Source organism: Rhincodon typus, chromosome 17 (genome assembly GCF_021869965.1).
Source record: "Rhincodon typus isolate 14 chromosome 17, sRhiTyp1.1, whole genome shotgun sequence".
NCBI classification, from domain to species: domain Eukaryota; kingdom Metazoa; phylum Chordata; class Chondrichthyes; order Orectolobiformes; family Rhincodontidae; genus Rhincodon; species Rhincodon typus.
In genome coordinates, this window is record NC_063348.1 from 57,358,683 (window position 1) to 57,385,138 (window position 26,456).

General features: G+C 41.9%; 1 protein-coding gene across 3 annotated transcripts; it reads left to right on the forward strand.

The window, feature by feature from the left end:
- On the forward strand, nucleotides 1-25,691 carry csrp3 (cysteine and glycine-rich protein 3 (cardiac LIM protein)). 3 transcript variants are annotated; one of them, XM_048607050.1, is made up of 6 exons: nucleotides 1-112; nucleotides 1,165-1,333; nucleotides 2,798-2,807; nucleotides 11,526-11,645; nucleotides 22,740-22,833; nucleotides 25,615-25,691. In XM_048607050.1, the coding sequence occupies exons 1-6, from the start codon at nucleotides 1-3 to the stop codon at nucleotides 25,689-25,691; spliced, it is 582 nt and encodes a 193-aa protein (XP_048463007.1). The 3 variants fall into 3 exon arrangements, with proteins under 3 accessions (XP_048463007.1, XP_048463008.1, XP_020370432.1); XM_048607051.1 differs by having other exon boundaries at nucleotides 11,526-11,627; XM_020514843.1 differs by lacking the exon at nucleotides 2,798-2,807 and having other exon boundaries at nucleotides 11,519-11,645.
- The last annotated feature ends 765 nt before the right edge of the window (nucleotides 25,692-26,456 follow it).

Here is a 26,456-nt window from a genome sequence, read left to right on the forward strand (position 1 = left end):
ATGCCACAGTGGGGTGGTGGAGCCAAATGTGCTGCCTGTGAAAAGACAGTCTACCATGCTGAGGAGATACAATGCAACAGCAGAAGTTTCCATAAAACCTGCTTTATCTGCAGTAAGTAAGCTTCTTCCATCATGTCCCCCCCTCTCACCCCCCAAAGAAGGTCTGAGAGACAATCTAACTCAACAAGATGAGCTTGGCATTAGGGTCCCCCTCCAACCTTAACCTATGAAATTCTCATTGTATGACCAGCTGATTGTTCTCCAGTGATTCTGATCCATATTACCCCATGCAGTCTAAACCAGAAACTCATTACTGTTTAGTAGCTAACGTTCTGTTAGTTAGTGGATTTGTGGGCATTGTAGAAGACAGACATGTGATGTATGTGACAGCATGAGTAACTGTGAGCAACAACAGTAATTTGCTTATTAACAGTACTTTGGCTACATTATTGCCCATTTGTAGTCATTGAAGTTCTCTCCTATCATGCCTGGGTTAGCTGGACAGTAATCTAAAATCAAAATCATATTCTTTGCTAGCATAAACAAAATCTCAATCTGCTGGTCACCTTCAGTCATTTGTGTGCGTATCGCTTTGGTCCATCTGCTCCTCGTCCCCTTCTAAATGTACCCTCTGTGTCACAAACTCGAAGAATGCTGGAGAAATTTGGTAGGTCTAGCAGCATCTGTGGAGAGAGAAACAGAGTTAATGTTTCAAGTCCAATATGACTGTTCTTCAAAATTTCAGAACAGTTCTGAAGAAGAATTACGTAGAACTCAAAATGTTAACTTTATTTCTCTCTCCACAGATGCTACCTGCCTAGTTTCTCCTGCATTCTGTGTTTGTTTAGATTTCCATATTGTTTTTACCTTTTAATGCTTATCAAAATTAACTGCTCCACACTCGTGCATTAAATTTCATCTGCCATTTGCCTCCTATCCCATCACTGACTTAAGCTTGATCATTACCCTCTTCACAGTTCATCTTCAGTTCTTGAAATTATATCAATGTAGTCCATATATCAAGTTTTTCCTGCTTACTACATGTGCAGTTTTTTCTTATCAAACCACTTTCTCATTACAGTTAGGCTTTTAGTGTTCATTTTGCTAAATAAATTCACCAGCAGCTGTGGTTTCCATCAGCCTCCTGCTTTTGTTGCTTTTCAGTGAACTGTAGAAAAGCCCTGGACAGCACTACAGTGGCTGCACATGAAGCTGAGATCTACTGCAAGGCTTGCTACGGCAAGAAATATGGGCCAAAAGGCTATGGTTATGGTCAAGGTGCTGGTACCCTTAGCTCTGAGACACTGGAAACTCCTGGCACGCATCATGTGGAGTAAGTGTTTAAAATATAAAGCATATTTCTGAAGGATGGATGGATTCATTTTGGGAGAAAGGAAGAGGAGAGACAGCATAAACCAAAGGATACAATTCTAAAGGGGGTGTAACAGCAGAGGGGCTGGAGGTTATATAGACAAAAATCATTGAAGATGACAAGGCTATTTGAGAGAATGGTTAAAAGACTGTGTGTTGATTCTTGGGCTTTTATAAATAGGCACAGAGAGTACAAAAACAGGAAAGCTGCAATCAACCTATATTAGAATACAATAAGTTACAATAATCCTGTGTAAAACATCGGTTTAGCCTTCAACTGAAATGTTGTATCTGGTTCTGGCATCACAAGTCTCCAGGTCCAAATGGATTTCAACAAGGTGGTTAATGATGTAATAAATGCACTAGCTAATTTTCTGAAGCTCACTTGATTCTGGAAAGGACTGGAAAGCAAGAAACATAACCCCTCTGTTTGTGAGGGAAGAGAGGCAGTAAAAAAGGGGAACCATGGACCAATTAGCTTGGCTGTCGTTGGCATTCAATCAAGTTATAGCTTGGCATTTAGGAAAATGCAAGATAATTAAATAAGATGATTTTGCAAAAGGAATATCATTTAATTCATTGATTGGAGTTTTTGAAGGAGTCATGTGCACTGTGTATAAAGGAGACCCTGCTAATGGACGAGACTTGGATTTCTAGAAGGATTTGACAAGGTGCCACGTAAAAGGTTAGTGTGGAAAGTAGAGGCTCAATGTCTAGCGGGTTATATATTAGCATGGATAGAAGATTGACTGATGATAGAAAACAAAGAGCGTTTAAATGAGTTTTTACCAGGATGTCATAAATCATAGAAGGCCTACAGTGTGGAAACAGGCCCTTCAGCCCAACAAGTCCACACCGCCCCTCAGAGCATCCCACCCAGACCCATCCCTCATAACCCACCTAATCTACACATCCCTAAACACTACAGGTAATTTAGCCTGGCCAATCCACCTAGATTGCACATCTTTGGACCGTGGGAGGAAACTGGAGTGCCCGGAGGAAACCCACACAGACATGAGGAGAACGTGCAAACCACAGACAGTCACCCGCTGGTGGAATTGAACCTGGGTCCCTGGTGCTGTGAGGTAGTAGTGCTAACCACTGAGCCACCATATTGCCCCAAACATGATAAGCATAGGCCCACAGGGATCTGTGCTGGGACCTCAACATTTTACAATTTACACCAATGCTTTAATGAAGTGAAGACATGATGGCTAAAGTTGCAGCTGACACAAAGTAGGAATATATGCTGTGAAAGGGCCATAAGAATGTTTCAGGTAGCTGTAAATCAGTTGAGTGGATGGGCAAAAATCTGGCAAATGGAGTATAATGTGGGAAAAGGTGAAACTGTTCATTTTGGCAGGAGGAGTAAAAAAGTACAGTATTAACTAAACAGAGGGCAATTGCAGAATTCCAAGGTGCAGAGAGATCCAGGTGTTCTAGTGCATTCATCACAAAAAGCTAGTCTGCAACTACAAGTAACTAAAGAAATTAATGAGATGTCGTCCTTTATTACGAGAGGAATTGAACATAAAATTAAGGATGTTCTGCTTCAGGTACACAAGGTGTTGGTGAGACCACATCTCAAATACATTGTGCAGTTTTGGTCTCCTTATTTAAGTAAGGGTGTAAATGCATCGGAGATGGGTCAGAGGAGATTCACTAGATTGATACTTGCCGTGAGTGGGTCGTTTATGAAGATAGTTTCGACAGGCTGGGCTTGTTTCCACTGGAGTTTAGAAGAGTGAGGGGTGATTTAATTGACGTGTATAAGATGCTGAATGCCGTTGACAAGTTGGACAGGAAAAGGATGTTTCAGTCCCAGACTAGGAGATACTATTTACCAACCATATAGAGATTTATAAGACCATGAGAGGCATGGATAGGGTGAACAGCCAATTTTCCTAGGGTGGATGAGTCCACAACTATGGTTTAAGGTGGAAAGATTTTAAAGTACCTGAGGGGTAACTTTTTCACGCGGAGGGTGGTGTGTCTATGGAACGAGTTGCCAGGGGAAGTGGTGGAGGCAGGTACAATTACAACATTTAAAAGGCATTTAAAATGGGTACATGAATAGAAAGGGATATAAGCCAAATGCTGGCAAATGGGACTAGGTCAGATTGGGATGTCTGGTCAGTGTGGACAAGTTGGACCAAAGAGTCTGTTTCCATGCTGTACATCTCTATGACTCCATAAGTCAAGATTGGGTTTTTTATGACAGAAATTAGGAGACATATTTTCTCTCAGAGGGCTGTGCAACTTTGGAAATCTGTGCCTCAGAAGGTGTTGAGGTAGAAGTGTCATTAAATATTTTTAGGACAGAGTTGGATTGACTCTTGTTGGGCAGAGGATCAAGATTTATTGGGAATAAATGGGAATGGGGAATTCAAAACACAAACAGATCAGCCATGATCTTATTGAATGGGGGAGCAGGCTCAAAGGGCTGAATGGTCTGCCTCTCTTCCTAATTTGAATGGTTCATACTTCAGGAAGAATGTGAAGACTTTGGAGAAGATGCCGCAAAGTTTCCTGAGAATGATCCCAGGATTGAAGAATGTTAGCTGTGTAAAATAGCTTGCAGAAGCTGGGTCAGTCATCTTTGGAGAGGAGAAAGTTGAGAAGAAATTTGATTGAGAGACACAAAATCATGGGACAGCATAGATGGGGAGAAACTGTTCCCATTGGTGGAAGGATTGAGACCCAGATGAGACTGATGTGGGGTGATTGGCAAGAAGAAAGGCAAACAAGAAGCATTTCTCTTAATGCAGTGAGTGGTTGGAATCTGGAATGCACTGCCTTAGAGGGTGCAGTGGCTTTTGCAAAGCAATTGGATCATTATCTAGAGAAGAACCATTGTAGGGCTGTGAACAAAAGGCAGGTAGATGGCACTTGCTCCTGCAGAGAGCTGGCACAAACATTTCAGGCTGAATGGCCTCTTTGAATGCTGTAATTCTTGTATGAATGGAGTGATAATACCCTCATGCACATTTGCTGACCAGAAATTACTGAGACTGTTCGTGAACAGATTGATATTCAGAAAGAAAAAGAGCTTCAGATGTCATCAGTGGCTCGAGAGAACTCAAATAATTCGTTGTTATGAATCTTCTAAAGATGAAAACAGCCACACAAATTGAAATTTGAATCATAGCTATCTCAAACTGAGTTTCTGATGGAAAATGTGTATCATTATAAATCCAATCTAGTTTTCCGAGTCTCTATTGTAGTCCAGTATTAAAACACAATCTGTGTGATTCTGTGCTGATCTATCTCCCAGTGTGGACATGGATACAGATCAGTACTTGAATAAATGCCTCCGCATGTTGTGCAGTATGGAACAAATCACATTTCAATTTAATTATCGTGTTTGTGTGCACCTCATGCTGTTTCTTTTTCACTCCATTTGTCACAGTTGCAATGTGAAACAAAGGAGCAATGTATTTTTACAGAGAATGTTGGAAACACTCATTAGGTCAGGCTGCAACTGTGCAGGGAGTTCATGGTTCCGATTCAAGAGAAAGCTAGAAGGATTGTAGAATAATTCTGGGGCGATCTTTCCCTCTGGCTGTTCAATCTCACTTCTTCCTGTATCTGCAGCTGAGTATCACCAGCATTTGCTATTTCTCACTTTCAATTTGCAGCATCTACAATAATTGTTTTTATTCGTTGATGGGATGAGGGCATCACTGACCAGGCAGCATTTATAGCCCATTCCTAATTGTCCAGAGGGCAGTTAAGAGTCAACCACATTACTATGGGCCTGGAGTCACATGTAGGCCAGACCAGGTAAAGATGGAAGTTTCCTTCCCTAAAGGATATGAGTGAATCAGATGGGTTTTTCCCAACAATTGACAATGGATTCATGGCCATCATTATATTCTCAATTCTAAATATTTTATTGAATTCATCTTCTGAAGGCCACTCCAGGGAGTTACTGTAGGGCACTGAGAGAACACACAGACTCTTCTCCAGGCAAGAATTCCACAGGCTCCCCATTCTCGGAGTGAAAAAGATTTCTCTGCATCCCAATCTTAAATAGCCTATCCTGGATCCTTAGGCTGTAGCCCCTGGTTCAGGAGCCCACAGTTTTGGAGGTATTATATTGACATGGGTAGAGAATGAGCAGGAACCAGCAAGTGGGGTTAAGGGGTTCTTTTTCAGGTTAGCCACCTGTGACCATTGGGTTTCCTTTTTTTTCTTTATTCATTAACGGGATGTGGGCATCACTGGCTAGGCAGCATTTATTGCCCATCCCTAATTGCCCAGAGAGCAGTTCAGAGTCAACCACACATTGCTGTGGGTCTGGAGTCACATGTAGGCCAAATCAGGTAAGGATGGCAGTTTCCTTCCCTAAAGGACATTAATGAACAAGATGGGTTTATCCAACAATCAACAATGGATTCATGGTCATCATTAGATCCTTAATTCCAGATATTTAATTGAGTTCAAATTCCACCATCTGCCAGGATCTGTGCTGGGACTACAAGTGTTTACAATATATATTAATGACTTGGAGGAAGGCAGTGGCCAAATTTACTGATGACACAAAAATAAGTGGAAAGGGAGTTTATGAAATCAAACAGTTTACAGAGAGATATTGACAAGTTAAGTAAGTGGGAGACAAGTTAACAAATGGAGTATTATGTAGAAAAATATGAAGTTATTCATTTTGGAAGGACGAACAAAGAACACTGTATTATCTAAATGGAGAAAAACTGCAGAAAGCTGCAAAACAAAGGGACTTGGAGGAATTTGTGCACAATACACAGAAAGCTAGTACACAGAGGCAGCATGGAATCAAGAAAGCTAATGGAATGTTAGCCCTTATTTCAAGGGGTTTGGAGCATAAGAGTAGAGATGTCTTACCGCAACTGTGCAAGTTGCTGGTGAGACCATATTTGGAGTATTGTGAGCAGTTTTGGCCCTGTTATTTAAGGAAAGATATCATTTCATCGGAGGCAGTTCAGAGAATGTTCACTGGGATATCTCTGGTATGGAGAGACTGTCTTATGAGTGAAGGCCAAACAGGTTGAGACTCAACTCTTTGGAATTGAGGAAAATGAGAGGCAAACTCTTTGAAACATATAAAAATCTTAAGGGGATTGACAGGGTAAATGCTGAGAGGATGTTTCCGCTCATGGGAGAGTCTAGGACTAGCGGGCATAATCTCAGAATAAAGGGACATCAATTTAAGACTGAGATGATGTGGAGGTGCTGATGTTGGACTGGATTGGACAAGGTCAAAAATCACACAACACCAAGTTGTAGTCCAACAGGTTTATTTGAAAACACAAGCTTTCGTAGCATAGCTCCTTCATCAGATGCTCCAAAAGCTAATGTTTTCAAATAAACCTGTTGGACTATAACTTGGTGTCATGTGATTTAGGACTGAGATAAGGAGGAACTTCTTCTCTCAAATGGTTGGAGCCTTTGAAACTGCTTGCCAAAGAGAGCTGAGGGTGCCAGAATCCTTTTGTATATTTAAGGTTGAGATAGATATATTCGATCTGAAGGAGAATCAAGTATTACAGGGAAAGGGCAGGAAAGTGGATGTGAGGAATGTCAGATCAGTCATGATCCTATGGAATAGCAGAGCAGGCCCGAAGAGTAGAATTTTACCATGTCTAATTCTGTTAGAACTTCATAAGTTTCTGAGTTCTGCACATATTCTTCTAAACTCCAGTGAGTATTGTCTTAACCAATCCAGTCTGTCTTCATACATCAGCCCTTCAGTCTCAGGAATCAGTCTGGTAAAGCTTCATAGCCAGAGCACCCTTCCTCGGAGAATGGGTGGGTGATAAATCATTGCCAATCCAGCAATGCTCATGTCCCATTAAAAAAGTTATATTAAAGTTATATTCGATAATTGAGGTGCATCACAGCCAAACCCATGGATACCATGGTTATCAACTAAACCACTGAGAATGTTTTCTTTCTTGTTCACCCAAGTGGTACGAAGCAGTTTTAATATTCTGTCCACCGCTGCAGATGGGATCAACATTGATCAGAGATCAGGAAAACTGATCATTTATAGACACTTGCTTTTAAAAGAGGTTTACTTTGTGAGAAACTCTTTCTTCGAAAGCAGCTGGGGCATTATTTTTAGGCTGCATTTACAGCCACCAAACTGCAGGAGGTGCACTCACCACCCACGCAGTCACTGTACCTGTGGTGTTTCTGCAGCAATGCCCAGGGAGGTACCTCTATCAAAGAACAGCGGCAATAAAATGACGTTTTTCCAACGTTGTAAGCAAATTCAAATCCTGGACCAGTCTGTCTCAATCCAAATGCTTCTCTGCATCACACCCATTCCCCATAATGCCTGCCTCCCACTCAGCGCCATGTTACCATCTCCCACCTTCAGGAGTGAGGGAGTGAGGCAGCGAGTGGGAGGGAGGCAGTGAGGGATCAGGAGCAGAGCAGAAAGGGAGGTAGAGAGCAAGGTGATGAGCAGAGGAATGGGACTCAGAGTGAGGGGGCGAGTGTGGGAGCAGGGCATTGAGCTGAGCAGAGTGAAGGGTGTGACGTTGGCAGGAGTTCCTTTGTTTTCTCTGACACCAAGCAAACAGCTATGGGAAGAATCAGCTTCCAGCTTTGACATTATAAGCACCAATTTCCTGTGCCATTGCAGTGGCAGGAGTCACTCAATCATTTTAAAGGTATCTGATTTATATTGTATCTCAAAATAATCTTGGTATTCATCACTTTTGTCAGGGAGTTAAAAAAATAGTTGGGTCAGTCAGTCATTCCTGAACATTCAGCTGATCCAATAGCAGGAATAAATTATCCCATTGGAAGTTAGTTTTTGCAACCTCTCAACTAGGAGTTTGTAGACTATAAGATAAAGGAGTATAATTAGGCCATTCAGCCCACTGAGTCTGCTCTGCCATTCAATGAGATCGTGGCTGATCTGATAATCCTTAACTCCACTTTCCTGCCTTTTCCCCATAACCAGTAGAACATAGAACAGAATTGCACAGGAACAGGCCCTTCGGCCCCCTATGTCTATGCCGACCATGATGCCTTTCTAAAGTATTCATTTGCCTGCACATGGTCCAATTCCCTCTATTCTCTTCTTATTCGTGTGTCTATCCAAATATCTCTTAAACTTTGCTATTGTATCTGCGTCTACCACCTCCCCTGGCAGCACATTTCAGGCTCCTACCACTCTCTGTGTACAAAACTTGCCTCACCATCTGCTTTAAACTTGCCCCCTCTCACCTTAAACCAATGCCCCCTAGAATTTCCACCCTGGGAAAAAGACTCTGACTATCCACCTATCCATGCCTCTCATAATTTTATATACATCTATCAGGTCACTCCTCAGTCTCTGATACTCCAGTGAAAACAATCCAAATTTGTCCAACCTCTCCTTATAGCTAATTCACTACAATCCAGATAACAACCTGGTAAAGAGATAGTAAGAACTGCCGATTCTGGAGAATCTGAGATAACAAGGTGTTGAGCTGGATGAACACAGCAGGCCAAGCAGCATCAGAGGAGCTGGAAAGCTGACGTTTCAGGTTGGGACCCTTCTTCAGAAATCCTTATTTGTAACAGCCTGGTAAATCTCTTTTGCACCCTCTCCAAAGCCTCCACATCCTTCCTATAGTGTGGGGACCGGAACTGCATTCAATAGTCCAAATGTGTCTGAACTAACGTTTTGTACTACTGCAACACGCCTTGCCAACTTTATACTCAATGTTGAAGTTGAATCATTTATTGTCATGTATTAAATACAAAATACAGTGAAAAGTGTGTATTGTCGCTCATACATAGGCGCCATTCACATTAACTTAAGATAACTTAAAGAGGGTTCAACCTATTCCTTCTCTGCTACAGTCCCACTCCAGGCTTCCCAGCCCACACTATGCCACCACCAGGAGCTCTCTCCAGGCCACACCAGCCCATGCCATGCTGCCACCAGGGGCCCTCTCCAGGCTACACCAGCCCATGCCATGCTGCCACCAGGGGCCCACTCTGGGCTACACCAGCCCATGCCATGCCACTGCCAGAGTCCCGCTCCAGGCTTCACAGGCCAGCCAACTCTATAGCCCCACTGCCTCTGAAGATGGCATCGCCGCTCCAGAACCCATCAAAGCCGCCTTCCTACCAAGGAGCTCTCTTTGTCAGGTAAATTTGAGTGAAAACTAAATAAAACTGAGAAAGGAAGAAGAGGAAAATTGAGAAAGAAAAAGGGAAAGAAAGCGGATGAAGCGAACAAGCCCAGGCACAGGAGGCCAGATGCTGCCTGCTCCACCATCGCCATCTTGGACTTCATGTCCTGACCTACGAAGGCAAGAATACCGTACACCTTCATTACCACCCTATCCACTTGTGGTGTCACTTTCAGGGAGCTATGGGCTTGAACTCCAAGAAATCTCTGAATATTTCTGTAAATATACCCTTACTGATTAAAAATCTGTCTATCTCAACCCTGAGTATACTTAGTGAGCCAATCTCAATAGCCCTCTGTGGTATAAAAAAATTTCGACAGATTCACTATCCTCTGAGAGAAAAAGTTCCTCCTTATCTCTGTCTTGAATGTGTGACTCCTTATTCTGAGATGATGTCCTCTGGTTCTAGACTAAGCCCCACCACCACCTCCCCCCCACCCGCCCAAACACACACACACACACACACACAGACACACACACACACACACACACACACACACACACACACGGAGAAACCACCTTTCCACATCTTCCATGTCAAGTCCCCTAAGAATGTTGTTTGCTTCAGAAAGGTCACCTTTCATTCTTCTAAACTCTGATGAGTACAGGCCCAACCTACTCAATCTCTCCTCATAAGACAGTCCCCTCCAAACATGGCATCAGCCTAGTGAACCTTCTCTGCAGTGTCTCCAATCTCAGCGTATCTTTACTTAGATAGGGGTCCCAAAATTGTTCACAGTATTCCAACTGTGTTTACTTAGAAACCTGCAGATTATTAAAATTATTATTTGGAATACTGTGTGCAATTCTGATCTCCCCACTATAAGAAGGATGTTGTGAAACTTGAAAGGGTGCAGAAAAGATTTACAAGGATGTTGCCAGGCTTTGAGGATTTGAGCTACAGCGGGAGGCTGAATAGGCTGGGGCTATTTTCTCTGGAGCTTCAGAGGCTGAGGGTGACATTATGGAAGTTTATAAAATCATAAGGAGCATGGATAGAGTGAATAGCCAAGGTCTTTTCCCCAGGGTAGGGGAATCTAAAACTAGAGGGTAAAGATTTAAGGTGAGAAGAGAAAGATTTAAAGGGGACCTGAGGGGAAACATTTTCACACAGAGGGTGGTGCATATATGGAATGAGCTGCCAGAGGAAGTGATGGAGACAGGTACAATTACAACACTCAAAAGGCATCTGGATGGGTACATGAGTAGGAAGGATTTAGAGGGATATGGGCCAAACGCTGGCAAATGGGACTAGATTAATTTAGGATATCTGGTCAGCATGGACGAATTGGACTGAAGCGGCTGTTTCTGTGCTGTACAGCTCTACAACTCTAAAAGACTAAGAAAGTATAAGCTTTCCATTTTGTGAGCATTCATGTAAGAAGCCTTCACAGTTCATAGGACACAACTGAGGAGCTTCAGTTAAATCGAGCCCAAACATTTGATAGGGAAGAACAATTTCTCTGGATTTTGATCGCTCTAAAGTGACGGTGCTGTGGACTAGATTAAAGTTTGTTTAACTTCTATGATTTTGAAAGTGTTTTCTCCCTTTAGATAGCTTTGTTTGTCTTTTCTTTCTTTTATGTAATAAACTTTGTTGCTATTAAAGGAAATCTGCAGCTTTGTAGCTACTTTTCATTGAATGACCACAATGTTAAATTATTTTTTTTAAAAAGTGATCTATCAAGCCAGATTTTATTCTGGGATCAGTGGTAACATCAGCTAGATTCACAACTTTATGCAACACATTTAAACAATTGATAAGACGCACATGCAAACATTGAATTGAATATCAGAATGCATCTTTCACATTACATTCATAGTCAAACCATATTTACTGCCTTACAATTAGCTTTGAGAAACCTTGGCTGTTTTATTGTCTCTGGTGTAACATACCTATCACACTAACAACGTACTTTGACAAATTTTTACACTATTTATTTAACCTATTTCTTGTTTGCTTTTCCCCCAAGGGCTAAGCCTCGTCCCTCTGCAAACCCTAGCTCCTCCAAATTTGCTCACAAATTTGGTGGTGCCGAAAAGTGCCCACGATGCAGTAAATCTGTGTATGCAGCCGAGAAGGTGATTGGAGGAGGAAAGGTAGGAAAGTGTGACAGCTAGATACTTTATTTTCCTGCATTCTAACTGTAGGTGGCAGGAAGTGAGAGTCATGCAAAATGTAAGTGTAAGATAGCTCACACGTTTGATGATTGCTTCATTTGAGTAACTACAAAGGATGTCTCATTAAAAAAAATGCTTTTGAACCAGTAATAATCCAAACAGAATTTAATGACTTCAACATGAACATAACAGTGATAATCAGGCTGCAGTGATAAAAGTCATACACCACTTACATAATTCTTACAGGGCATGACAGCTTACGGTGAAAAGGACCAGAACTGAACACAATGTTCCAAATGCGGCCTAACTAAGGCTCTATAAAGCTGCAACACTACCTGCCAAATTTTAAACTCAACGCCCCGGCTGATGAAGGCAAGCATGCCATATGCCTTGTTGACTACCCTTTCCACCTGTGTTGCCACTTTCAGTGACCTGTGTACGTGTACACCCAGATCCCTCTGCCTATCAGTACTCTTAAGAGTTCTGCCATTTACTCAGAATAAAGTGTAGGCCATTTGGGGCTGGCATGAGGAGAAATTTCTTCATTCAGAGGATGGTGAATCTTTGAAATTCTCTGTACCAGAAGTCTATGGAAGCTCAATCATTGAACAGGTTGAAGACAAATTTCTGGAGACTAATGGCATCTAAGGATACAGAGATAGTACAGGAAAGTGGCTTTGAGGTAGGTGATCAGCCGTGATCTAATTAAAAAGGGGCAGGCTTGATGGGCTGAATGGCCTATTCTTATTTCTATCTTTAGTTGGAATTCCTAAATGAGTCCAAGAAAAAACATTTGTGAGATATTATTGAAATTATTCTAAAAGCAAAGTAGATCAGGACAATTACATACACGTGAACGTTAGATTTGAGCTGATTAAAAGAGTTGAACTGATTTATGAAGAGTAAAACTAAGAATGAGCTTTTATGACAAACTCTGAAATATAGGCTGAGATTTTCCATGCTGTAGCCTATGTGTCAAGGGTAGTTGTGTTCAGTGGCATCTCCCTCTCCACTATCCACAAGATGCTGAATCAAGCTCCAATAGACATGCCTTGGTGAATCGAACTCTAATCAGCTTGTTTGTTGAGCTTCTTGATGAATTGCATTTGGGGTGCCACCTCATTAGAAGCTACCAGCCAATAGGATATCAGGAGCTTCTGGGTCTTAGACTTCATAGAAATGCAGGCCCTTTCTGTGCCAGACAGAACATCTCCCAAATTATTGACAGTAGGTGATGATTATTGATCTTTGCGCTAGGCAACAGCCCAGCAGGGAGTTCACTTCTGGACAGGGAAAAGCTCCAGAAGAGAAAAGGTAGAAATTGGTGGTTGTGCTAAACTGGAGGCTTACATTTAAGCCCTGGTAAATCTCTGAAAGCCTTTTACTTCCGAATTCAACATAATTCAATCTATTAAAAGCTAGATAACAAGGTGTAGAGCTGGATGAACACAGCAGGCCAAGCAGCATCAGAGGAGCAGGAAAGCTGACGTTTCGGGTTTGGACCCTTCTTCAGAAATGGAGAGTCTTCCACAGATTCACAACCCTTTGGGTGAAGAAGTTCCTCCTGACCTCAGTCCTACATCTGCTTCCCTTTATTTTGAACCAATATCGTAATTCTTATTCTTAACCAATAACTATCCTTCAACAAATGTTAGACTGTCTTTGCTGTACATTTGGGTTGCTGACATTTCCATTCATTGCAATGATGAGAATATTTCAAAATAGGGTGTTTGGTCAGCATTACAGAATACTACCCACAGTGTAGGTTCAATTCCTGCACCAGCTGAGGTTACCATGAATATTCCACCTTCTCAACCTCTCCCCTTGCCTGAGGCATGGTAACCCTCAGGTCAAACCACCACCTGTCGTCTCTTCTCTCTCTTTATTGGGAGAGCAGCCCTATGGTAGGACAATGAAAACTTTACTTTAAATACTTCAAAATGTACTTCATTGACTATTAAGCATTTTGGGATGTCTGTTAAGGTTATGAAAGGTGTGAAAGGTGCAGTAAATATTTTTTCCTGCACCTGACTAATTTCTTTGACAGTATTTTGAGAAAGTGATACCCAAGCATAACAGAAAGTTCTTGAATATGGTCTGCCCTGACTCCCAAAGAGTATTTGATCATGTTCCACACAAAAGTGTAGCTTAAAGCTGGAGGGATGTCAGACAGAACTGGAAAATACATTTTCTTTGAATGATTTAGCAGCAGGATATGTTGGGGTGAAGCGAGCTCCAGAGATCAGTGTTGGGACTCCAACAGTTTCTCATTTACGTTTATAATCTGAATTCAGAAGTTCAGTACCAACTGGCATCATTCACTGGCAATACCAAAGTAGATGACATACCTGTGTCTGAGGGAAAAGAGATGGGAATGGGATTCTGGTTAGCCCTTTCTGTGAGGCAGCATAGATGTGGTAGATTGAATGGCCTCTTTCTGTGCACCGATTCTACCAGGCCCAAGTGGGAAACTACTCGGTGAGGATACAGGATTCACTAACTTGACAGAAAAGAACAGGGCAATGATCGAAGAACAGGCCTGCACAAGCTTCCCTTTAGTCTAGACTTTCACAGGCTTTTCCTTTGTGTGGTATAAATTTTCTTGTATTGTTTTCAAAACTAGTTTAAGTTGTTTTTTATAAAAAGTGAAAGGACTCTACGCCTGTGTTGTGCGTTTGAGACTTCGTTTTGGCCGTTGCTGAGGTAAACTACATTAGGAACCACTGAGTAAGAAACAAATAGGAGTTGGAACAAGCTAAAGCTAAATATTATGTTTTCAGGGCTATCAGGAGTTGAACGATAGCATACCTTCTGGTCTTTGCTGTGCTAAATGGAGTATACAGACTTCCCACACTGACTCAGTGGGTCGTACCCCATGATTTATTGAGTAGGCACACCAGCTAACTTGAGAGCTGATCCTAACCAGGCACATTGTTGGGAGGGATATTGATCCCATAGGAAAATGTTATCACTGGTGATGCTTGCTGAACCTTTTTCTGTGTTTGTGGATGAGGATTAGCCTCTGACATCTTTTATTGCTTTGAGGTTAATTGACCGATGAGAGAGCCATGCTGGATGTGGTGTGGTTTGTCTTCCACAATAAGTCCCCTGTCCCAACTTGAGATTAAGTCTGCCCTTCAGTGTCTGAGCTCACATGTTGAAATGTTATGTGGGCCATATTCTGGAGGGAATGTTTCTTTTGCCAGTGAAGCCATAGGCCAGCATGAGGAAAGCTGTAGATTAGACTTTCAGAGGTGGAGACCGTTGGTATTGAGAAAGGAAAAGCAGACATTGATTTCAAGATCACATAAGTAGCTTACACAATAAATGCGCTCAGTAAATTAGGTTCATTTTTTTTTTCAACTGAATTGCTGAAACCATGATTACAAATTGAGGTGTCAGTCTCCAGGATCCACTTGAGGGAGATTTTCAGGAAAATCCATTCTCTACGCATCCAATATCCGTCAGCAGATTGTTTTCTGCTGAACACCACAGGAAAGTGGACTAGAGTGAGCTTCCATGTAATGTTTCAGATAGTAAAGGGGTGCAGGAAAATGGGGAAAAGGCAGGAAATTTGACTAGGTTGTAGAATCAGTATAGGCAAAACGGGCCAAATGGCCTCCTTCCCTACTGTAACTATTCTGAGATTCTGCTTTCTCTTGGATGGAAAGAAGAGTGGAGGTCCTTATTGTCAGTGTCCATAGCTACAGCTGAGAGGTCTCAGTTTTAGAATAAGGGGTGTCAGATTTAAAACATAGATGAGAAGGACTTACTTCTCTCAAAGGGTCATGAATCTGTGGAGTTTACTCCTCGAGAGAGCGGTGGATGCCGGGACATTGAGTAAATTTAAGGATGAGAGAGGGAATTTTAATGAGTAATGGGTTGAAGGGTTACAGGGAACGGGAAGGAAAGTGAGTGAGGCCGAGATGAGATCAGCCGTGATCATTTAAATAGTGGAGCAGGCTCGAGGGGCTGAATGGCCTACTCCTGTTCTTTTGACTAGACCGCAACATGAAGGCACAAATCCATATTGCCATAGCAACTTGCACTTCCTGAATGATTGGTAACTCACCACCACTAAAGTACTTTAAATCCTATGATTTTAGAACAAATCAATGAGCCAAACATTGCATTAACCTCTGTTTGCAAGGTCAACAGTTTGCATTCTGTAACTAAAGTAGTAGAAGAGTTAATTGGACTTGAAACATTCACTCTGTTTCTCTCTACATGGATGCTGCCAGACCTGCTGAGTTTCTCTGTGTTTGATTCAGATTTCCAGCATCTACTGTATTTGCTTTGATAGGTTTTATTGAAGTTTGTGTTGTCTTAACAATATAGAAATGCAAAATGATTTTGTATCCAAGTAATTTTGAAGTAAGTAAGTATATTCCGGTCTAACTGGAGTCTCTGCTTTTGGACATAGTATTTATTGTGCACTGTTCCATACTGGGCTGGTTCATTTGTCTGTAGTTGGCTCATGGGAAGTAAACATATTATAGGAGGAGAAAAGCAAAACGTTGGGGAAGTGACTGAAGGTCGCAGTAAGAGTTAATAGTTTTGAGGCCACTCAAGGCCACAAGGTCAGACAATATTGTGAAGCTGCAACAAATGTGTCACTGGAAAGGATGTGAAATCATATTAGAGCTTTGTGAGGCACCGATGGTTTACAAATACAAGTGGAATCGATGTGAGTTTGGTTAAACAAGAGGCAGAGGTGACCTGGCTGTAAGTGAGATGGTGCAATCTGGGATTGATACATGAGCTGTGAATCCTCTTGACTGGACTGGAATTATTCAATGTGCAACAACTGTGCATGTGCAGTGACATCAAAGGCATGTTTTCAATATCATTGCACTGACCATTGCCCTTTGAGTGTCAAGGCTAGAAACAGCCAAATCATTCTGGTATGAGAATGGCTCTCGGATGAGGTTTACATTGGGCTTAGTGGGAACCTATTTTTATCAGCTGTAGACACGCTGCTGTTATACAACTGGTAGCAACCAAGAAATAAACTCACCTCTTCTGCCAAGACCAACCATCAGGAAGATGTGTACAAAAACAGAAGTTGCTGGAAAAGCTCTGGCAGCATCTGTGAAGGAAAATTCAGAGTTAACGTTTCGGGTCCGGTGACCTTCATTCTGAGGAAGGGTCTTCAAATGAGGCCATCTGGGTAGAAGTTAAAAATAAAAAAGGGGCTATCACTTTGCTGGGATTATACTAAAGGCCTCTCAACAGACAGGGAGATAGAAGCATAGATATGTGGGCAAATCAGAGAAAAGTGGGAGAGAAACAGGGTTATTGTCGTGGGGGGCTTCAACTTTGCTAACATTAACTGGGATCCCCTTAGTGTGAAAGGGTTAGACAGGGTGGAATTTTTAAGATGCACTCCGGAGAGCTTTTTGTGCCAGTACATAGATAGTCCTACTAGAAATAGGGCAGTGCGTGCGCCAGTGGAAGTGGGTGAGGTTTTAAATGAACGTTTTTCATCTGTATTCAGAGGAGAAAGATGTTGTAACCACAGATATCAGTTGGGATGGTAAGGTTCTAGAACATCTCGATGTTAAGATAAATAAGCAGGCAGTGTTAGATGTTTTGGTGGGCATAAAGGTGCATAAATCTGCAGGGCCTCATGAGATGTATCCCAGGCTGCTCTGGGAGGCAAGGGACAAGGTTGCTGGGGCCCTGGTAGAGATATTTAATACTTCGCTGGTCACAGGTGAAGTGCCAGATGACTGGAGGATGGTTCATGTGGTTCCTTTGTTCAAGAAGGACAGCAAAGATAGGCCAGGGAATTACAGACCAGTTAGTCTGATGTCAGTGGTAGAGAAATTATTGGAAAAGATTCTGAGGGACACGATTAACCAATACTTGGAAAGGCAGGAATTGATCAGGGATAGTCAGCATGGATTTGTCCAAGGTAAATTAATAGAGTTTTTTGAAAAGGTGGTGAAATATATGGATGAGGGTAGAGCAGTTGATATGGTTTATATGGATTTCAGTAAGGCCTTTGACAAGGTCTCACATGGAAGGCTGGTCTAAAAGGTAAGGGCCCATGGGATCCAAGGTAAGTTGGCAAACTGGATCCAAAACTGGCTCGCAAACAGGAGGCAAATTATGATGGTGGAGGGGTGATTTTGTGATTGGAAGACTGTGACCAGCAGTGTACCACAGAGATCGATGCCGGGACCCTTGCTGTTTGTTATGTGCATTAACGACTTGGATGTGGATGTGGAAGTATCATTAACAAATTTGCAGATGACATGAAAATTAATGGTGTTGTTGATAGCGCGGAGGATCCCATAAAGTGTGAGGTCATGCATTTTGGGAGATCTAATAAGGGAAGGATTTACACAATGAATGGTAGGTCCTCAGGGAGTACTGAGGGACAAAGGAACCTTGGTGTACAAGTCCATAGATCCCTGAAGGTGTCAGCACAGGTAGAGAGGGTGGTGAAGAAGGCATACAGGATGATTGCCTTCATTAGCTGGGGAGGAGAATATAGGAGCAAGGAAGTCTTGTTACAACCTTTTATAACATAGTTAGGTGCCATTGATGGAGCACTGTGTGCAGTCTGGTCACTACACTTTGAAGAGGATGTGATTGCACTAGAGAGGGTGTAGAGGAGATTCACCGCAATCTTGCCTGGAATGGAAACTCTCATTTATGAGGAAAGACTGGATGGGCTGGGGTTGATTTTCTTGCAGCAGAGGAAGCTGAGGGGGGATCTGATTGAGGTATACAAAATTATGAGCAGCATAGACAGAGTAGATCGTGGAAATCCCTTCCCCATGGCTGATGTGTTTAAGACCAGAGGACATAAGTTTAAGGTGAGGAGTAAGTATTTAGAGGAGATCTTAAGAAAAATATTTTCACCCAGAGAGGAAACAATAACCTTTTCCACAAAGTGTTCTGAACCACACGGCCTGAAAATGTGGTTGAATCTAGTTTGGTGGCTGGTTTTACAAGGTAACTCTTAGAGAGGTCTAATTTTCAGGGCTATGGAGAAAAGACTGTCACTCGGGGACTAAATTAGATCTTTCAGCCTGGGAGTGGCCTTCACTTGGAACTGTCAAATTCTGCTCCACTTGTCAAATCCGAGCAAAGTCTCCCAGCTTTGTAAATGTATGAGAATCCCAACATTTGTCTGCTTACAGATGGATTCTACTAATTGGCAAACAACAGGTTTAACTTTATTTTAACACTATTACACTTTAAACATCAGGCTACTGGTCATTGATGTCTTTTATTAGATATGTGCAATCTGCCTTTTAAAAGCTGAATTAACATTTACTTCCTCAAATAAAGTGAAAGGTCAGTTGTCCTAGGGGAGAAAACTCAAATACCACCACGATTTCCTTTTACATTTTTATATGCTTATGGACCCATCATTTATTGAATGTGATAAAATATAAATTCTGCCTTTTCACTGGAAGCTTAGTTGAAACCCCAGCCTTGCATTTTAATTAAGATTTGTGATGGGTAAAATGCTTATCATGCATTCCATGTGGCAGGTAAAACGAATTGTATAGCAATCCCAACAAGATTATCTGCAAATAAAATGAAAGATTATCTGCAAATTGAATTGCCAAAAGCCTTGGGGAAGCTGTTGCTTTTGAGGATCATTAACAGAAACAACAGCTGGTCATTTGGTTTTATTTAGGCCTCTCATAATCACTGGCAAACGCAGGAAATGTGCCCAGGAAGATCACTGTGAATCCTGAAAGTGTTGGAGAAACTCAGCAGATCAGGCAGCATCTGTGGATAGAGAAGCAAAGTTACCATCTCGAGTTCCATATGACAGAAAATTGCCATTTCAGCAAGATACAAAATGTTACAGAAAACCTTATGTGAACAATCTGCTTTTAGTCAGATATCAATCCACTGAAGGAGCACGTTCAGGAACCTGCAACAAACAATGACCTCTCCAGTCCAGAAATCATTAAAACTCACCATCACCCCAGAGGGCCATAGTGCTGCTCTATTATTACAGAGAGACAACTGGTGGTAGCTTAACCTGAGGGTCTATCGAGGGGAGAGATTGTGAAGGCAGGACTACATCGTAACCTCAGTGGGAGCAGGAATTGAACCCATGCTGTTGGTATCACCCTGCATCGTGAACCAGCCGTCCACCAAATACCAGGTAATGTTTTGAAGAGACTCAAACAGCATCATTTACTCCAGTGGTTTGGGAAGGTGTAGTCTTTGGATGAAAGTAAAAATTATTTTTACTGTCACTCTGTAATGTTTTAGGTAAATATTTATATCTGCAGTATTTTCTGTGTCTTGCACTTGTGCTTAGGCATTCTACCTTCATTCTAAAATCCGAAATATTCCGAAATTCGGAAATGACATAACATAATATAACATAACATAACATAACATAAGAACTAGGAGCAGGAGTAGGCCATCCGGCCCCTCGAGCCTGCCCCGCCATTTAATAAGATCATGGCTGATCTTTTTGAGACTCAGCTCCACTTACCCGCCCAATCACCATAACCCTTAATTCCTTTACTGTTCAAAAATTTATCTAGCCTTGCCTTAAACACATTCAGTGAGGTAGCTTCAACCACTTCACTGGGCAGGGAATTCCACAGATTCACAACCCTTTGGGTGAAGAAGTTCCTCCTGACCTCAGTCCTACATCTGCTTCCCTTTATTTTGAGGCGATGCCCTCTAGTCCTAGTTTCACCTGCTAGCGGAAACAACCTCCCTGCCTCCACTTTATCTATTCCCTTCATAATCTTATATGTTTCTATAAGATCTCCCCTCATTCTTCTGAACTCCAATAAGTACAATCCCAGTCTACTCCGTCTCTCCTCATAATCCAACCCTCTCAACTCTGGAATCAACTGAGTGAATCTCCTCTGCACCCCCTCCAGTGCTAGTATATCCCTTCTCAAGTAAGGAGACCAAAACTGCACACAGTACTCCAGGTGTGGCCTCACCAGGACCCTATACAGCTGCAGCATAGCGTCCCTGCTTTTAAACTCCATCCCTCTAGCAATGGCAGACAAAATTCCATTTGCCTTTTTAATTACCTGCTGCACCTGCAATCCCACCTTCAGCGATTCATGCACAAGGACACCCAAATCCCTTTGCACAGCAGCGTGCTGCAATTTTTTACCATTTAAAACATAGTCCATTTTGCTGTTATTCCTACCAAAATGGATGACCTCACACTTATCAACATTGTACTCCATCTGCCAGACCTTTGCCCACTCACTTCGACTATCTATATCCCTCTGCAGACTTTCAGTGTCTTCTGCACACTTTGCTCTACCTCTCATCTTAGTGTCATCTGCAAATTTTGACACACCACACTTAGTCCCCAACTCCAAATCATCTATGTAAATTGTAAACAATTGAGGTCCCAACACTGATCCCTGAGGCACACCACTAGCCACTGACCACCAATCAGAAAAACACTCTTTTACCCCTACTCTTTGCTTACTACTAATCAACCAATCCTCTATCCATGCCAATACATTACCTGTAATACCGTACAACGTTATCTTATGTAGCAGCCTTTGGTGTGGCACCTTGTCAAATACACCACATCCACAGGTTCCCCATTGTCCACCATGCAAGTAATGTCCTCAAAGAATTCCACCAAATTAGTTAAACATGACCTTTATGATAGTTAAACATGACCTACCCTTCATTAACCCATGCTGGGTGTTCCCAATGGGACAATTTATATCCAGATGTCTTGCTATTTCTTCCTTAATGATAGATTCAAGCATTTTCCCCACTACCGAAGTTAAGCTAACTTGACTATAGTTACCTGCTTTTTGTCTACTTCCTTTTTTAAACAGTGGCATCACATTGGCTGTTTTCCAATCTGCAGGAACCACCCCAGAGTCCAGTGAATTTTGGTAAATAATTACTAGTGCATTTGCTATTTCCCCCATCACCTCTTTTAGTACCCTGGGATGCATTTCATCAGGGCCAGGAGACTTGTCTACCTTTAGCCTCATTAGCTTGCCCAGCACTGCCTCCTTAGTGATAATGTTCGAGATTGAAATGATTGAAAGATTTTGGGTCTTTAGACGAAGTACAGGAGAATGTCAATAAAAAGTGAACTGACTTCACCCAATAGCTTTGGCAGCAATCCAATGTATTGGCGCCCAATCAAGCAAAGATATTTTCTTGAGATCTAAAGAAGGGTCGCTGGACTTGAAACATTAACTCTGTTTCTCTCTCCACAGATGCCGCCAGACGTGGCGTTTCTCCAGCAATTTCTGTTTTCATTTCAGATTTCCAGCATCTGCAGTTCTGTGTTTTATTTAGTGCTTTCTTGATGGTTTGTCAATGATTCATTACATCCAGAAAATGATGGAGGTGGATATAGTGGTGTTTGAGTTTGTTTAACCTTTCTCCATTCTCTAGGTTAGTATGTCAGGTGTGTTGTTTGTGTTGAGGATTTACTGTGAAGATGCACCCAGAGTTACTTTTCTCATAAAATTGATTGTCATTGACTCATAGAATTTTACAGTACAGAAGGAGGCTATTTGATCCATCGTGTCTGTACCAGCTCCAGGAAAAGATAAATGCCATTCTCCAGCCCTATCTCTGTCACCCTCAAAGGTGATAACACTCCCACACAGTGTTTTGGGATGTTTAATTAATTGAAAATACATCATGAAAGCAAGTTACTGGCATGATTTAACAGTGTCTCTCCTGCCAATGCATTTTAACAACCCACAAAGCCTGTTACTGCTGCCCATCCCTCACTGCCCCTCACTTCCCACCCCCTTCTCCAGCCTCACATTCCTCTCCCCACGCCATCCCCACTCTCAGCACCTTTGCCTCGCACCCCCCACCACCACCTAATCGCTTTATGGTGGCAGCTCATGCACCTTGGTTGCTGAGCCAGTGATTTAATTATTTTAGATCTTGTCCTTATGGATCCAATTGAAAAACAAATCCCAAAGCAAAATTCTAAAATACAACTTTCTAATGGTGATGCTGACATGTGAATGGAGTGTGTACCCTGTAGCAAGCACAGCCATGATTAAACTGACAAGTGTTCATCCAGTAAAATTTTGTAATCCTCACTTTGTCCCTTTACAGGCATGGCACAAAACCTGCTTCCGCTGTGCACTGTGTGGTAAGAGTTTGGAGTCTACCACGGTCACTGACAAAGATGGAGAAATTTACTGCAAAGGTAACATCTGCGATACAATTGTCTACTTCTTATGGGGGAGAAAACCAGGTTAAAGTAAGAGTTGCTCCTAGTTTTCACTACAAGTGGTGCATTCTATACATCAAGCCTTGCAGGACTGCCCTCATGTCTCTTCATTCAAGTGTTGATCATCATGGGAGGGAGGGAGAGAATTTTTACTTTATTTTCATCAATTAATTAGCTGCAGTAAAATGCACGAATCAATTTTAAATGGGTTTGTCAGATTAACAGTTGGGTCTTTGTGCCTTGCTATGGATGACTCGCTCCGGATAGTATACATCGTAATGAGAAGAAGAGATTCCTTGTAATCAGGTAGTGTCCTTGGTCCAACCATCTTCAGCTGCTTCATCAATGACCTTCCCTCCACCATAAGGTCAGAAGTGGGGATGTTCGCCGATGATTGCACAATGTTCAGCACCATTCGTGACTCCTCAAATACTGAAGCAGTCCGTGTTCGAATGCAGCAAGATCTGGACAATACCCAAGCTAGGGCTCACGAGTGGCAAATAACATTCGCACCACACAAATATCAGGCTATGACCATCTCCAATAAAAGACAATCTAATCACTGCCCCTTGACAATCAATGGTGTTACCATCATTGAATCCCCTACTATCATCATCCTGGGGGTTACCATTGATCAGAAACTCAACTGGACTCACTCCATAAACACAGTGGCTACAAAAACAGGTCAGAGGCTAGAAATACTGCAGCGAATAACTCCCCCCTGACTCCCCAAAGCCTGTCTACCATCTACAATGCACAAGTCAGGCAGCAATGTGTACTATCTACAAAATGCACTGCAGAAATTCACCAAAGATCTTCAGACAGAACCTTCCAAACCCATGACTTTTCCATCAGGAAGGACAAGGGCAGCAGATACATGGGAACACCACCCCCTGCAAGTCCCACTCCAAGTCACTCACCATTCTGAGTTGGAAATATATTGCCGTTCCTTCATTGTCGCTGGGTCAAATTTGTAGAATCCCCTCTTTGTGGGTCTATCTATGGCACGTGGACTGAAGCAGTAAGAAAGCAGCTCACCATCACCTTCTGAAGGGCAACTATGGATGGGCAATAAATGCTGGCCCAGCCAGAGACACCCATGTCACATAAGCAAATAAAAAAAGTCACGATGGTGTGTGGTGTGGAGGGAGCTTGGTGGTGGTGCTTAGGTGAATTGTACATCATTAGGGGTAAGGTCTGTTCAATCAGACCTTCATACTGAAGCTCCTTCTGTTGTTTCATGTGGATGTTACCATTTCCGCAACCTTATTTGCAATTGTGGCCAAATTCCTCCCTGAAGCAGCCACATTAAACATAGACAACAAGGTGCAGGGCTGGATGAACACAGCAGGCAAAGCAGCATCATTAAACATAGATTCATTTTACTGCAATTTGGTTAAACTGTCGGCTAGGTTTGCAATGTGCTGCACTTGCCTTCAGTGGAGGATGCACATATCAACATAGAGAACCATGTTCTTTGCTGACAGTAAGAACATGTACATTCACTGCGCCTGTTTCTACTTGAAAGAGCTAATAACCAGTCCCTAGTCCGTTCCTCATGGAAATGCCCTGACCAATCAGAGTCAGCCAACTTGTTTCAATTTAAACAAAGCTTGGCAGTTAACTGTCAGTCATCACCTAGCTGACGTATTCTCTAATGGCAAAGTCTCTACCAATCATCAGTCTCTTCTCATACAGTGCAAAAGTATTGTTCTCCTTTAGATTGATATTTCTTGCTGATGTGTGCAAACCAAAAATCTTTGATAAAATGTGCCCTTTTCCAGCAATAACTGAAGGTTGAGCACATCTTAGATACCGATTCTCAATGCCAAAGGGAGACAGACACTTTGCCTGGACATTCAACACTATTGCCATTATCAAATCCCCCTGCCTGTCAGCATCCTAGAAGATACGATTGAACAGAATCGAGCCACATAAATATCGAGCCACAGAACATGTTAGAGACTGGAATTCTGTAGTATTTGCATTCTCTGTTGTCATCCCAAAGCCTTTTCAGTATTATGCACAAGTCAGGAGTGTGATAGAATACTCTTCATTTACCAGATGACAGCATTTCCAACAATACCCAACATTTGACCCCAGCCAGCATAAAAAAAACAGCAGAATTGATTAACATCTCATCCACTACTTCAAGCACATATTCAACCCGCAACTGACCCTCAGTAGCATTAGTGTGTATTGTTTTCACACTACAATGCAGCAAATCACTGAGGTTCTTTCACCAACACCTTCCAAATTCATGACCTCTATCATCTAGAAGGGTACATGCAGCAGATACATGGGAACACCACCACCTCCATGTCCCTCTCCAAGCCACTCACCACCCTGACTTGGAAATATATTGGTTTTCCATCACTATTGCTGAGTCAGAATCCTGGTACTCCCTCCCTAAATGTCTGTAGCTGTTCAGGAAGGCAGCTCACCTTCTCAAGGGGTTAGCCAAGAAAATGTTGGTTTTGCCAGCAATGAATCCCATTAATCCTTGGTTACTCAACAATACAATGTTTGATCAGAAAGTGGAATGATAAGTTCCATTTTGTTTATGTTATGTTTCTGTCTGACATGCATTGTTGGATAAATGACCCAATGGTTAAGAGAACACTTGTTCTGATGGTTTTAGTGAAATAACAGCTGAATAATCATATTAAACTCAGGATGTGATTGACCGAGCACTTTTATTTAGTCATCTTTTAAATGATTCAATGAAAAGTTAACTAATTTTTCTTACTGTTGCAGCTTGTTACGCGAGGAACTTTGGTCCAAAAGGCGTAGGACATGGGCAGTCTGGTGGAGCCTTACCAAGCACAGATTGAAAAATAACCTTCTGGCACCGTCAAAAATACATTTCAGTCTCCAACCTTTCCCCTGCCACCCCAGTGATCATGTCCATCTAATTCAATCCTCTTTCCAGGGAAACTGGGAAAACATTTGTACTAAGATAAACCATACATAACCATCTTCATTCTTGAAAAGTCAGTTATTTTCACAATAAAGCATTTGAGATACAGACCACCCAAAGTAGAGGAAATGCTATATACGGTCAATAGAGGACAAGGTCCAATATATTTACAGACCTACCATAAAGCAATGATTAATTGTTTTATAGTTTATTCCAATATTGAATGGAATTAAGAACAATATGATAAAACACTTAGTCAAGTTCATCTTGCTGTTGTTATAAATTTATGAAAGTACCTATTAATCAATGCTTAGTAATTCTAAATAAAGTATTGTTTGCACCTAAAGAATTGGACAGTATTCCTGACACTATCCTTTCACAAAGCAACTCCTCCATTATTCCAAACTTTCAAATGATGTACTTTCACTCCATTCATTTGCAAGTTCCTAATGGTCATGGATGATCTTGGATTGTGCTGCTGGATTTTCTCATACTCGTCTTCTTAATAAGCCAATAGTCAGTAAAAATTGTTTTCTTTCAGTCCCTTAACTAAACAAACTTTCATAACAAATTACCTGATGTTTTTCATTTGGTTTACCCACTCTCATTATGCCCAGGAATGGGACAAAGCCAAGCTTAAAGTGTAATGGCATCACAATCAATGGTCACCCAGGAAATG

Bases quoted from the DNA above. Each gene is read 5' to 3' on its own strand.
- csrp3 (XM_048607050.1), top strand. From the start codon at position 1: ATGCCACAGTGGGGTGGTGGAGCCAAATGTGCTGCCTGTGAAAAGACA. The intron at 113-1,164 runs GTAAGTAAGCTT...GTTGCTTTTCAG, and splicing joins TAAAACCTGCTTTATCTGCA to TGAACTGTAGAAAAGCCCTG. The intron at 11,646-22,739 runs GTAGGAAAGTGT...GTCCCTTTACAG, and splicing joins AGGTGATTGGAGGAGGAAAG to GCATGGCACAAAACCTGCTT.